The 14,098-nt window shown below is 37.2% G+C and overlaps 2 protein-coding genes across 2 annotated transcripts in view; both read left to right on the forward strand.

The window, feature by feature from the left end:
* The window catches only part of AHCTF1 (AT-hook containing transcription factor 1), a 78,149-nt gene extending 73,645 nt beyond the window's left edge, over positions 1 to 4,504 (forward strand). The window contains exons 34-36 of the mRNA XM_050950360.1: positions 945 to 1,078; positions 1,896 to 1,999; positions 3,660 to 4,504. Coding sequence (XP_050806317.1) covers positions 945 to 1,078; positions 1,896 to 1,999; positions 3,660 to 3,852 — 431 coding nt within the window. The 3' untranslated portion in view covers positions 3,853 to 4,504. The remainder of the gene's footprint in view (positions 1 to 944; positions 1,079 to 1,895; positions 2,000 to 3,659) is intronic.
* Positions 4,505 to 4,600: 96 nt separating this feature from the next.
* Positions 4,601 to 14,098, forward strand: part of LOC127050057 (kinesin-like protein KIF28) — a 53,356-nt gene continuing 43,858 nt past the window's right edge. Inside the window, exons 1-4 of the mRNA XM_050951592.1 lie at positions 4,601 to 5,670; positions 9,814 to 10,005; positions 11,392 to 11,592; positions 13,297 to 13,332. Of these exons, the coding sequence (XP_050807549.1) occupies positions 5,569 to 5,670; positions 9,814 to 10,005; positions 11,392 to 11,592; positions 13,297 to 13,332 (531 nt within the window). The 5' untranslated portion in view covers positions 4,601 to 5,568. The remainder of the gene's footprint in view (positions 5,671 to 9,813; positions 10,006 to 11,391; positions 11,593 to 13,296; positions 13,333 to 14,098) is intronic.

Here is a 14,098-nt window from a genome sequence, read left to right on the forward strand (position 1 = left end):
GACTACCCGCTGTATCGGCGGGTTAAAATCGATTGCTCGGGGATCGATATATCGCGTCTCATCTAGACACAATATATCGATCCCCAAGCACGCTTATATCGATTCCGGAACTCCACCAACCCCAACGGAGTTGCGGAATCGACGGGGGAGCCACGGACATCGATACCGCGCGGTGAGGACGGGTGAGTAATCGGATCTTAGATATTCGACTTCAGCTACGTTATTCACGTAGCTGAAGTTGCGTATCTAAGATCGATTTCCCCCCCGTAGTGTAGACCACCCCATAGAAGCCTCTTAACAGTAAGGGAGTTGAAATATCACAAGTTCAGTGGAATGAAACTTAGTTTGATCTTTTGTCTTTGTTTTTGATTTCTATCTAGCGTAAGTATTTCAATCATTCATTTCATTACATATGCCTGCCTTTTGTTTTTCATTTGTGGAAGAAATAGGGTGTTACTGTCCCAAATTCTATATACAGTTTGAGTTCCCCTACTTGTAGCACCAAAATGAGATGCATCTCTCAGTAGATTGTGCAACTCTTCAGTATGTGATTGTCCTTCATGCAACTTGTGTGCTTTGATTGTTCGGGAAGTAGTTATCCCAGAACTAAAGAGTTAAAATGTCACTGAAATGATTGACAGTTCACACCTATCAATGCCAATGTTTCAGGTTATCTGGATACCTAGACAGGCATCATTGGATTTGTTTTTATCTGGCTCACAAGTTGCAATAAAACATAGGAGACCAAGGTGTAGCCATTATGGGAAAGTACCAGAACTTTGAGCTTCCATGAGACAGCTGAATTTGACCCTTATTTTAGATTTAAAGACAAACCATGTTTACTGGGGTGTAATCTTGGTTTTGCTATTCTGTGCTTAAGTATTAGTTGTGTTTTTCTCTTTCCCCATCCCTTGTATTTACATTAACTATACATTTTGTCATAGCTGAAAAGGCAGAGCATCCTGTACAGCTCAAGGATTTAGACCCAGAGTTGTCTTCTCAGTTTGTGTTCTCACCCCCTCTTTTGAGGTCGAGGAGGAAACATGTATCCAGTATTTCACGGATTGTGAAAGAATTGGTAAGTAATGTTTGTAATTACTTCCTATCCGTTTCAAGCTTTTCTCTGTAACTCTTTTACAAACTATATTCTTAAATTATGACTGTTGCAGAATCCTGTTCTGTAAAAGCATAATGTTTTTACAAGAAAAATTTAAGTTAAATTAATTAAGTTAAAACTATTTGGATTTCTTCTTGAGAGTTAATTATTATTAATACTTGGAAAAATAAATCTGTTTGAATATATTTAAGCTAAGAATAAATAAATGTTTTAGCTTTTAGCTATATTTTGGTGAATAAACTCCTACTAGTCCAATTTGAATTTTTAGATGTTGGTACTATACTTCTGATGTAAGGGAAAATAACTGGTAATGTCTTAAGAAATGTAGACTTTTTATTTTTATCAACATTCTCCTTCAGTAGTACTAGAACTGAGCAAACGATTTTTTTTTTCCCCCTAGTTTGGCCACCAAACAAGCAAAATTCGTTCATCTTGAACTGAAGCTGAAAATCTTTTTTTTTTTTTTTTTTCCTTCTCTTCCCCCTGGCAGAATGGAAAAAAAAAAATCATTTATGTCAAACAAAAAATCTTGAATATCTCTTTGAATGGATGTTTCTTTTTGAAACAGCTTGACTTTTCCATGGGGAACCCCCCTCCCCCCCCAGCCAAAACTTGGGCTAATTTACTATTTGCCCAAAATAATTTGTAATGCTTCATTCTCATATAAATCAGATTTTAAAACTGGAACTAAGCATGTTTATAAATTAGTTAGCATTCCTTAGGAGTGGGAGGGCGTCTACAGTAGAAGTCATGTATATGTTTTCTGTTGCCTTAACAGGAGTTACCAATTAAAGAAGAGGATAACAACACAGTAGAGTTTGTGGGAAAGCAAAAAGTGAAGAGAAGAAGAACTACAAAATCAAAAACCCAGAAAGCAAGCAAGTATGAAATGCTTAATACTTTCATGCAATTTTTGTAAAGATGATAAAGTGCAAAAATTCTTCATTCTAGGTTTAGGAGGTAAACTTGCAAAATCTGTAGTTCACTCCATACAGTGGAGAGGAGCGAATAGAGAGATGTTTTCCAGCAGGAAGCTGAAGAACTGCATCTTGAGGACATTTGAATCCCTTGTTTTACAGTTTTGATGATTCTGTAAGAGTTCTCATGAGCCCACTGGTTTAAAAGCACCAGCAATCCTTTGAGAGTATTCAGTCACAATACATTTGAGTGAGAAGCAATATTGCTAACTTCCAATTTGAAATATTGATATAAATTTTCTGATGATGTAGAGCTGCTCATTTGTCCCACATCCCATGTAGCAAAGTGAAAATGAATTCTTGAGTTTATTTTCGAGCACTTTTGTGTGTAACTGGGTGTCCCATATCCACTTTTTTTAAATGGTTGGGGAAAATTACTGTGTATCTTGATTCATTTATTGTGTTGTTGGTTTTTTTAATTATTTTCAAGGCTCAAATCCATCAATATGCATTTCCATTGAACAGTATTATTTTTCTGGAATAAAGTTATTTTTCAGAAGTAGAAGCCTAAATTGCTCTCCACCCACCTGAACATTTCAAGTCTTGTATTTAGGACTAGTTTGGCTTTCTGTATCAGGTAAATGAGAAAATTATGCCTGGAGTCTTTTTCATTTAATTTCGGTAAGATTTAAGATGAAGGAAAAAGCCCCTTGCAGTTGGAAAACTGAAGAAGGAAAAGTTTAATTATGGTTTAGCATTTTTAAAGGAATATCATAAAGATTCTTGCTACCTCTAGCACAACTTCAATTTTATAAACATAGGAAGTACAATGAAAGGAACACTTTAGTTTATGCCATTGTTTCAAGCCATAGATTCCAATTTTTTTAAAGTCTTCTGTTTCTCAGTATATAAACCAGTTCTCCATTGATGGGGCACCTTTTTCCTCTCCGGTACATTTGGACCAGAATCTATTTGGTCAAGTACAGCCTTATTTATTCTGTAGTTGTGTATACCTTTTTACCTCCTCTCCCCTTCTTGATGGAGAGTCACTGTCTTCCCCATTTCCTCCTCTCTAGCAGTTGTATGCAGATTAACTCCTCTAGTCTTTGTTGTTGTTTTTTTGCTGCTCCAATCAATCCCTGACTATGTCCTTAGTTAGAGGCATAGTGGTGACAATAGATCTAAATCAGGAACAAATCTCATCTGGAATACTTGAGATATGGGACAGTTGACCACTTTTAAGCTCTCAAAATAGGCATAAATTTAAGGTAGCATAATCTCATGCTCTATCAGGAGCTATTTATTTGCCTTTTTTCTTCCTGAAAATTATGATCTTCCAGTTACTCTTTTGATTGTCAGGAGCTTCAGCCATAAATGTTAATATAGTTTATACATGGGAAAATCTCGTTGTTCTTTACATGGAGTTATTAGTATAAATTATTCCCTTATAAGATGCTGCATGATCATAGAATTTCTTTGGTGTGGTGGAGGCTGTAGTTTTATTTGTTGTAATTTAGCTTTTTGGCTTTGTTTCTGTCTATCAAAACATCCATACGTGTGGTTTTGGGGGTTTTGTTTTTTGTAAAGCATAATGTAATCTAGTTGGGACTTACCATTTCTTGCAGAACCATGGGGAAAGAATGTTCTTGGTCACCTCCACCAGTGGAGATTAAGTTCATTTCTCCATTTGGAAGTCCTGTGCGTGGGACAAAAAGCAAACAGAAAGAAACTGCAGAAACAGCAGAAAAGACTCTTCGAAAGAACAAAAAGAGACTGTCTAATTTTCCAAAGCCAGTTGTGCGCCGGAAGATGCTATAACTGTTTTTTAATTTGTAATGTACACCACTGTTTGTAAAGTCATCAAAATTGTGTGGATTATTAAAACAAATCATCTAATTTGGAAGAGAATAATTTATATAAATTATTGTAAAATTTCATAAACAGTCTTCAATAAGTAACTCCATTTGGAGTGTGATTTCTTCAGTCAATGCAGTTTTTTCTATTTTATATTAAGACTTCTTACATTTATATATGTAAATACAGCTTATTTTAGGAATGTTAAATAAAAATGTATACTTCACAACATGCTTATTGTCTGCTAGCTTTTTGAGAGGGAGTAATGGTTTGAGTGGACCAAATTGCTTGAGAACATCTTAATGTTGTCTCGCCATAATTACTAACCCTCCAGTATTAGGCCAAAACTCTTTTTAAAATTTTGTTTGTTCTTACTATAATGATAAAAAATTAAAGCCTGACAGTTTTAAATTTTATAGAAAATGTTTAACCTTTTGGCACCAATAATTGGGATTGTAGAACACAAGCTGCTAATTCCTTACATTCATGGTTAAAATGTACTGTATTGAAGTCAGAATGTAAACAATTGTATTGAACCTGTGCAATATTTTTTTTTGTATTTGTTTTAGACTTTGGGAAAGTTGCTCTTGCGTTTATAAAACTAGATCACACCTCAGATGTTTCCCTATTTTTTTTTTCAGTTTGCTGTGTCAGCAGAAACCTAGCTATGTAAATGCTTTGGTATTTTCAATTACGTACAATAGGACATACATTTAAAGGGACATTGCCTGTATAAATTTGGAGTAAATGTGAAAAGTGCGCTTTTAGAAAATTTAAGAGTAGTAGAAATGCTACCACAATTTAAAATAGTCAACAATTGTCTGTGAACCTACGTGCTTTTACAGTGTTCAAAATCAACACATCGTAGCACTGAAAACCTGTAAGTGAAACTGACTTCAATTATTTTAATTGTCTAAGCCAGGAGTCGGCAACCTTTCAGAAGTGGTGTGTCGAGTCTTCATTTATTCACTCTAATTTAAGGTTTAGCGTGCCAGTAATACATTTTAACATTTTTAGAAGGTCTCTTTCTATAATAAATAACTAAACTATTGTTGTATGTAAAGTAAATAAGGTTTTAAAAATGTTTAAGAAGCTTCATTTAAAATTAAATTAAAATGCAGAGCCTGGTGGCCAGGACCTGGGCAGTGTGAGTGCCACTGAAAATCGGCTTGCGTGCCGCCTGTGGCATGTGTGCCATAGGTTGCCTACCCCTGGTCTAAGCTAAGAGCAATGCAAAAAGTATGCAAAGGTAATAGTTACAAACCAGACTTTGTACAGATTATTTCACTGACTCTCTCAGGTGGCTGTGAAAGTGTCTCTTTAAAGCCTAAAATCGTATGAACAATAGGGAAAAGCTATTCCTTTTTCTAGCACACTTGAGAAATGCTACTCTGGTCTTTTAATATAGCATATATATATATATATACATATACACGAACACTTTAGGTAGTGTTTCATGTATGTTGATTCATATCCAGGTGCAATGTTGAAGACTTCAGAACTGTGAAAGCTACTGCAATTACGTTAAGAAATAATTTATCAGGTAACTAGTATCTTGCACACAATGAGAAAATATTAATAATTAATAGACTGGTCTTATAAAAAAGAAACAGCTTCCCTAGCTGTGTTTTTGATTTCTCAAAATAGGGTTCTCTAGAAAAGGAGTTGTATTTACTTTAAATGTTTTTCGGCTTGAAATATCCTGGGAAGAGTGACAGTAGTAATAGCATGCCAAGTGTTGACAGTGTGAAAGTGGCAGTACGGGTGAGACCTTTCACTCAGGTTAGTAGTTACTTTAACTTTTATTGTTAATAGGCTCTTAAGGAAAAAAAAGGAAGCTCTTAACATGTTAAGAGTGTAATGCTTTGTACCTAAATTAAGTGTACAGAAATACAGTGAAATACTTAAAAATGAATACTAGGTAAAGGAGCAAACTACTTAAAAAGCAAGTGAAAGCTGACTACTTTTATTTTTTTTTTTTAATCAACATATTTCATGTACCAACCAAAATGTTTTGTAAAAACCAAGTGCTGGAATCCCTGTTAGAACAGAATGAATCAAATTGTAGTAAGCATGATGTTAGCTTAACAGGGTTTTAACATATTCCAGTTGTTTGTATCTTTTTTTCCCCAGTATGAAAAAAAAATTCACTCTAAATAAGCAGAGCAAAGGACGGTATATCAAACTGCTACATAAAATGTTTAATGATTTGGCTGAGTATTAAAGAATTTGTAAACTATTTTCTTTTCAAACTGGTTCTAGTAAAGTATATAGTTTGGCAACACTTAAGTGTTTGCTTCATTTGATGGTGGTTGGAGTAACAGTAGTGAACATATTTGGACCTGGCATGCATTTTGTAATTTCATAGTAGCTTTAAGATGCAATAAATTTGCTTAAAAGAGATTTGCCAACATAAATATCATACATTAAAATGCATTTATTTTGGACTATTGAACCTTTAAAACACATTCTTTGAACTTCAGTGGTGTTGATTGGGACTGTACTGTCACAAAGGAAGACAAATTTTAAGGAGGCATTTGAATGAAGAGAAGGGAGTACATGGCACAGAGTACACAGACAAATGGTAAAACAAGATTTCAGATGGGAATGTTGGGAGGGGAGTTATAGAAAGAAATTAGAGCAGAGATCTAGGCATTGGTGGATTGTGTGGTATCCTGAAGGGTTTTTTTGAAAATTGAAGTTCATTATAAGAGATTCTTCTGCCATTGTTAAGAAATCCATCTCCCTGAGTGGTGGTAAGTAGGTCAACAAAAGCATTTTTCCATCAACCTAGCTGTGTCTACACGAGGGCTTAAATCGGCATAGCTATGTTGCTCAGAGGGAGTGATGGTGATGCTGATTTAAGATTTTAAATGTAGACCAGGCCTGATTCAACATCAAGGTTGCTTGCAAACTGTATTGTGGAGGATGATGATGATTGTATCTGCAGTGCTAGGAGAGAAAGAAGGGAGAGGAGACCTTGGGAAGTAAGAGGGGTTATGTTTTCATTATGGAGTAGCGTCAGGGACATAATTCCCACTCTTGAGATACAGATTTCAGGAGACCTTTCAGGAGTAAACATGAAAATTCCTCTTAATCACTCAATCCAATTCACCACTAAATTGAAAAATGCTTGGCTCTCACCATCTGTTCCTAAGCAGAAAATTGAGTCACTTGGTAAGGGGTCTGGGATTCTTTTAGATTCTCCTTCCTGAAAGGAAGAACTTGAGCTCTTGAGGACACTCCCTAATACATCCTTTCCAGTTCAACATCAGTTGATGAGGAATGCTGAGACTTGGGAGACAAACACCCATGTCCTTGCAGACTGTAACCCAAAAGGGAACATTAGCTAAGAAGAGACATTGCCCCTTTACCCATTACCCATTTACCTTTCCAAAAGGCAAAGACACAATTAGCACAGGAAAAAGACGAAAAAAAAGCATCACTACTTTCCACAAGCTCTAGCATCTTCTCCAAAGAAAGGGACCTCTCTGCTTTGGATAAGCCTAAACCACAGAAGGAGACAGATTCTTTCCCAGATACACATTTTAAACTAGGAGAAGGAAGGAGGTGACTTCTTCTGAATTCCAACCATAGAAGATGAGAAAACTAAAGCCAAGGGCTGATACTTCCTTGTGATGGATGGGAAATATCTTTCAAAGAGGTCATTGAGGAGGAATGGAAAATGCCAGACAAATGGAAACAGCAAGCCCTGAATTCAGCAGGATCCCTAAAACTCAAAAGAAGAATTAAGCTAACGCGAACTAAGGGCACTTTTACTTCTGAATGAGTGTGTTCACACAGTGGTTTAATGTACTGTAATTAGTGCACATTAACTTCACATCTTTGTTAATTCATCTTAACTTTCCTGAGCATCTCTGTATGGACAAGCCCATGGATAGTTGGTGATAGTTCACAGCAAATCCTCTATAAAAATTCTTAGACTCCTGGCTGATTAAAGACCTGTATCAAATTTATAAGGACAATAATATGTCTAACAGTTTCAATCTTCATTTGACTGATTATGAATTACTGTGTCAACGCTGTTGATAGTCTGGATGTTTCCACTTAGAAAAATCCGCCTACAGACAAAAGTATCTTTGACCTTTGTCAGACGAGATTAATAAAAAATGCTGATCAGTTGAGGATCATATGATGTAATATGCAGTAATCAAAATGCAAAGGAATAAACTATCCTTTACCGTCTCTCATTTTTGTGTGAACCTTCTGTTCACAGAGCAGAATTTTAGTTGTAAGAAAACTAGTGGGCCTAATCTTGCTCCCACTGAAGTAAATCAACAGGATTGTTCTCTATAATTTGATGTACTTCTGAGAGAGACCATATTACTTCTGGGGGAATTCTGCACTACTGCACATGTGCATAATTGAGCCCCACATATTTTTAATTTTTTGCACAGAAAAAAGCTGCTGTGAAAAGGTTGCTGCAGTTCTGCCTTTTGCCCACCTGAGGGCACGGTGGCGCTACAACAAAACAGCAGCTCCCTGCCAGCGGGGGCTGGGGGAGAGGGAGAGGGAGAGAGCCTGCGTTCTTTGCAGTGGGTCAGGTCAGGAGACGGGCTATGGGGAGACATGCACCCTGGGGGCGGGGAGTGTTCAGATGGGGGCTCATAACGGCTAGTAGAAGAAAAACTGGGACAGTGACTGAATGGGAGTGGAGGCACAGGGCCACGGAGGAGTGAGGTGCAGTGCCACATGAGGACAGGGGGAGGAGGTACAGGGATGGGGTGGGGGCATGGAAACATGGGAATAGGAGAGGGGTATAGGGACAGAGGAGTGGCTGGGTGGGAGCACAGAGACACAGGGGGTGCAAGGCCATATGGGAATGGTCTGGGGGGGTGGAGTGACGTGGACAGGGTGCAAGGACACATGGGGGGTGCAGGAACACATAAGGACAGGGGAAGATGTGCCTGACTGAATGGGAGAGGCTAGGGGTCAGCCAGGGTCTGCATGGAGGAAGCTCCCTAACAATGCCCCCATCCAAAAAACCTGTTCCATACTTTTCCCACCTATACCCAGCAACCCTCCAAGTTCACACTCAGGCTCCTTCTCAGCAATTTACTTCCCTCTCTCTCAGCTTCTCTGTTATCCCTGACTCCTCAAATCCTTTCCACTCCAAATCCTTTCCACTGCTTCTGAGGAGTGCAGGAAACACGGTTCTGTATTGTAGTTTAAATGAATTATTACTCAGTTTTGTATGGATATGCCTAGTAAGGAATCTATTTGTCAAAAAACATTGCCTGAATCTTTTTTGTTATCTGTATTGTTACAGACATACTTGTTGACAGGTATTTTGAAATAAATGATCAAAAAGAAATGAAACTGGTGTGATTATTTTGTGGTGTTTTGACAAATAAAATATGCAGATTTTTTTTCAGAATTTTAAAATATGCACAGATTTTTAAATTTTTGGCTGCCGAATGTTTAAGTTTGGTGCATAATTTCCCCCAGGAGTAGCATACATAGCATACCATTCTTTGTTCTGTTATGGCCATATCTACAATAGTGAAGGATTTTCCAACAATAGCTTATCAATGCTAATGGCTGACGTGTTTACAAAATCAGGGGAAAAACAAATTTGGACATGATTACAGATACTATCTTTCCTGTTCAGATCTATTTATATGGCATTTATTCCCTGCTTACAGTTCAACTACAGTTACCTTGTTTGGTTCAAGATAAATTTTGTGAAATTAATGTATTGGACCTTTTATGATGAATATGTTGTGGTTGCGTCCCAGTCGTACATACCCTCCATATCCAAATAACTACAGAACTCCTGTTGCCTTTACTGGGAGTTTCACATACAAAGGGCTTGCAGGATTTGGTCCAAAATATAAATTTTGAGTAAAAAAAGTGACTAGAACTGCTACTGGTTTGATGATGTGATTTATAATTTTGATACAGAGGGAGAAGGATGCAGGCAGCAGGTGTGTGATTTCTATGAATTCCAGCAGCACAAGCATATATGATCCTAAGACTCCAGGGCTCATGAAAACCTTTACCTTTGACCTGGCTTACTGGTCCCACAGTGGATTTCTAAAGGATAAAGATGGCATGCTCGTTTCAGCTGGATCCAACAGCAGATATGCAGGCCAGGTAAAATGTATTCAGAGGGCTATTTAAAAGCACTTCCTACCAATATAAAATGTTAACTCACTTTGTTGATGATTGCGGTTGTTACAATGCCCAAGAGTGGAACTGAGATGAATGATCTGTATCTACTTAATGGATGTTCCAAACCAACATCTAAAACTACTTCCCATTTTCATTTATGCTTCCAGGTCCTACAACTCTTAATATTTGAAGTACATTAATATGAAGTATATATTTGTCATAATTAAACCAGACTTTCAGATTAAAATAGTAATTACTAACCTCTGTACTAACTAAATAGTAATGCTCTTATGTGTGGGCATGTCAGAGTGGATTGATTTAAATTTAAGTGACTCAATAAGCAAAAGACATGATTTTTTAAATCATGGTTTTAATAATTTTGTTTTGTATTTGTGCTCTTAAGTTATTTTCCTGAAGAAAGGAAACCACTGGTAGCTAACCATTCAAACATGTTGATTTGCAATTAAATATAGCCTTTTTACAAAATCTAGTGCTTCTTTTTGCTAACCAGGTGTATGCACTATATAAACATTTATTTTAAGTAATTATTTAGCTTAATTTACAATTATTCAGGTACTTAGTTTTTACATTTTTTGTCATGCTATAAAATAGTGAATGATATGTTTGTTTAACTTTTTTACTTGTAATTTGTGTCGAGGTCTTTGGATGGATATTTTTCAAATACAGCGGGCCTTAACTAGTAAACTAAAATAACTTAGATGTGCTGTATACATAAGGAAAAAAAACTTGAGAAAATTTATCAAAATATGACTTACATTAATAACTGATTTATTAAACAGAGGAGATATTATCTGTAGGTTAGTGAATTGAATTGATTGTTTCTGGTCACCTTGTCCTTCAAGATTTTAGAACTAGTAGAGCTCATCCTCAGACATAGTTTTTATTCATAGATTGGAAGAGGGAAAACAAGATTTTCTGCTTTTTTTGTCTCATTGGTTTCTTCATTTGAATGAACTAATCATTGAACTGAACTAGTTGAATAAACTGAAATGAAGAAAATATTCTCTCTGCACCTGTAGAAGAGGCTACTGCTGTGAAAAGCTGGTTTAGCACTTCAACAAATAATGGTTCCAGATCAGCTAGTTGAATTGTCTGATTTTCTTTAAAACTTGGCTGCAGACATATAGTGCTTAATATTACTGTTTAATTTAAATTCTTTTAAAAGATTATAGTAAATTTAGGCCTTATGAGTAGTCATCATTTCAAATTTAATTTTAATTACTTTTTTTTTTAAATTAAACCTGTATTTAAAAAAAAAATTGGAGGGCTGGGGGTTGTTTAATCTTTTTTTATCCCATTCTGATGCATATGTATACGTTCTCTATTAGTAAAAATGTCTCCTTTTAGGGAGAGGTCTTTCGTGACCTTGGTCAAGGAGTTCTGGACAATGCCTGGCAAGGTTATAATGCTACTCTCCTAGCGTATGGCCAAACCGGCTCAGGGAAGAGCTATTCTATGATTGGATATGGTGCAAACAGAGGCATAATTCCAGTTGTGTGTGAAGAGCTCTTCAAACCAATTCAGAACCAGAAGAACAAGCAATATCAGGTATGGTCTACACTGTTTTGTTTTCAAGATCCCTCTGTATATGCTCTCAAGTTCAAATTTGGAAAACTGCCATTGCCGTTTTAAAATTAGCTTCAGCGATAATCAAACATAATGTGTGATAACAGAGAACTTGAACCTATCCCTGTCCCAGTAATAGCTAACTTAATCTTGGCATGACTCAGTTTTTTTTTTGTTTTGTTTTCACTGGATATGAGTTTTTAACTGGGTAACCAAGGCACTTCTGAAAACTCTACCCACTGTCAAGTCACAACCTATCTTTTCCACACAGAAGACTAGAAATTTTGAACAGTTACCTACATTTCGAACCTCTACTTACCTACTCCTTTATCTTAGCTATGCCTCTCGAAAAGTCTAACAAACAGGCATCAACAGACTTTCCAACCCTCACTACTGAAGGAAAGAAATAACTTTTCAGTTCAGTCATGTCAATTGTTTTATGTTTTGTCACACTTCTTGTATTCAATAGGAATTAATGGCCCTAGCATTGCAGCGCAGGTTTTGCGAATAAGTTCTTCCAGGTCGTCTGTGTCCAACCACAAAAATAGCTTCTATCTTTTCCTTCTGCTCTGGTGTTCCTGATAATTTCTACATATAACAGAGTAGAAGAGCTTCATAGACTGTGGTGTAACCGTGAGCATTAGCCTTCACTAGTTACCATGAATAAATAATAGGAAACTGATAGCTCCTTCTAGCTACATTTGAATCTCATACATTTGAATGCAAAACACTTACACCAGCTGCTATTCCTCTCAGTGCCTTGATAGCTCAACCTCTCCCCATCCATTTTCACATGGTTTGCATCTAAGGTGGTACTAGTAGAGAACTGGCTCTGCACGTGAGCACAGGAATTGCATAGCGGCATTACCAGGGGGAATCTTCTTTCATTTCCCCACCTCTTTAGATGCTGGATGTGGGTTTTCCACACTCTGACCTGATGGCAGCAGCAAACTTGGGAACTCATCCCTTACCACCACATTCACCATAATGAAGTGGAAATGCAAAGCCTATTTGGGACTACGCTAACATTATGAAACTTTTTTCTTCATTATTGAAAAAACAAAAATAACTTCATAAAAATTAAGTGCGAAAAACATTTATGCACCATTCAGTCTGCAGGTTAAAATCTCAAAACTCAGGAAGTGCAATAGTTAAAGTTCCAACAGCAATGCTTACTTGGTCAGGCTATGCATAATCTGTGTTTTTTCCATTTCTGGTTTCTGAATGAATGTGGCTGGAATATATTGCTGTTTGTTTAATAAAATGTATACCATACATCATACAAATTTGCCACATTGCCAAATTAATGTCTGAATCTTTAATGTTTCCACTTGCTGAATTTTTCTCATAACCATAACGTTGCAAGAATGAAATTTTGTAACTCTTAATAGCTAGTGTAGTTTGATGAAAAATGATTTATTAAAGTCCAACATTTCCATCTTAAAATGGATAAGCTGACATGGAGTTTTCCTAAGACAAGCTGAGGAGACAAAGGAGGGAGGTTGGGGATTCATAGAAATGAGAGTTATGTTGCCACAAGATATACCAACAGTCAGTTTAGTTTGAGACAAATGGCGTCTTTGTCCAGACAATCTGTGTTCCTTTTACTTGGAGATAACTGTATATCAAAAATATGCTTTTTTTCAAGAGAACTTTTTATCTTCAAGCTGCTTCTTGTCTTTGCAGGTTACTTTCAGTATGCTGGAAATTTATAATGAGCAGGTAATGGTGTTGGTATATCACGTTAATTCTGAATTTTAATCTTTTTCCATTTGTTTGTTTATTTACTAACTTGTTTTTAAGTTCTCAGGCCTGGTCTACACTATACAGTTAGGTCAATGTAAGGCAACTTATGTCGGTCTAATTATGTCAGCGTACACACTAAAGCCTTGTCCCACCAATGTAAGTGCCCTACCACACTGATATAACTCCACCTCCACGAGAGACGTAGCACAAACGGTGGTGGTGTTAAGGCGAGTAGAGTGCCCTACACTCCTGAAGCCCTAGCATATAGTCTCTGTTTTTAGCAGTCAAGTATCCTGCTCCCGGAACCTTTCCCCACTGCAGTGAAAAGCACTCACAGTGGGGAGGCAGTAGGAAAAGGTTCCAGCAGCTCCCCACTGCCGAAGCCTTTCGCTGCGACATGTAGCTGTGCGACATGGTGAAAGGTGGGCTGTGTCTAGACTTGGCACCACAGTGTGTAGCTACATGTGTAGCACCTGTATATTACATGCCACTGTAAGTGTAGACATAGCCTAGCAGTTACTCTACAACTAAGAATCCTCCATGGGAGGAAAATGGTGTGTTGCCAACACCACTGCTAGCTCTTCCTTCACTTGAGGGAGCCCCCACCAGACAGACGTCTGGACTGGAGGCCTCCACCAAGGCCCTGGTCTTGACTTGCTGGGAATGCAGCCTGCATGTCCCTGCCAATGAAGCAGGCAGGGGGAACTACCTGGTGTGAGAGGTGTCTGGTGGAGAGGTGTCT

This window comes from Gopherus flavomarginatus, chromosome 4 (assembly GCF_025201925.1).
Source record: "Gopherus flavomarginatus isolate rGopFla2 chromosome 4, rGopFla2.mat.asm, whole genome shotgun sequence".
NCBI lineage: Eukaryota > Metazoa > Chordata > Testudines > Testudinidae > Gopherus > Gopherus flavomarginatus.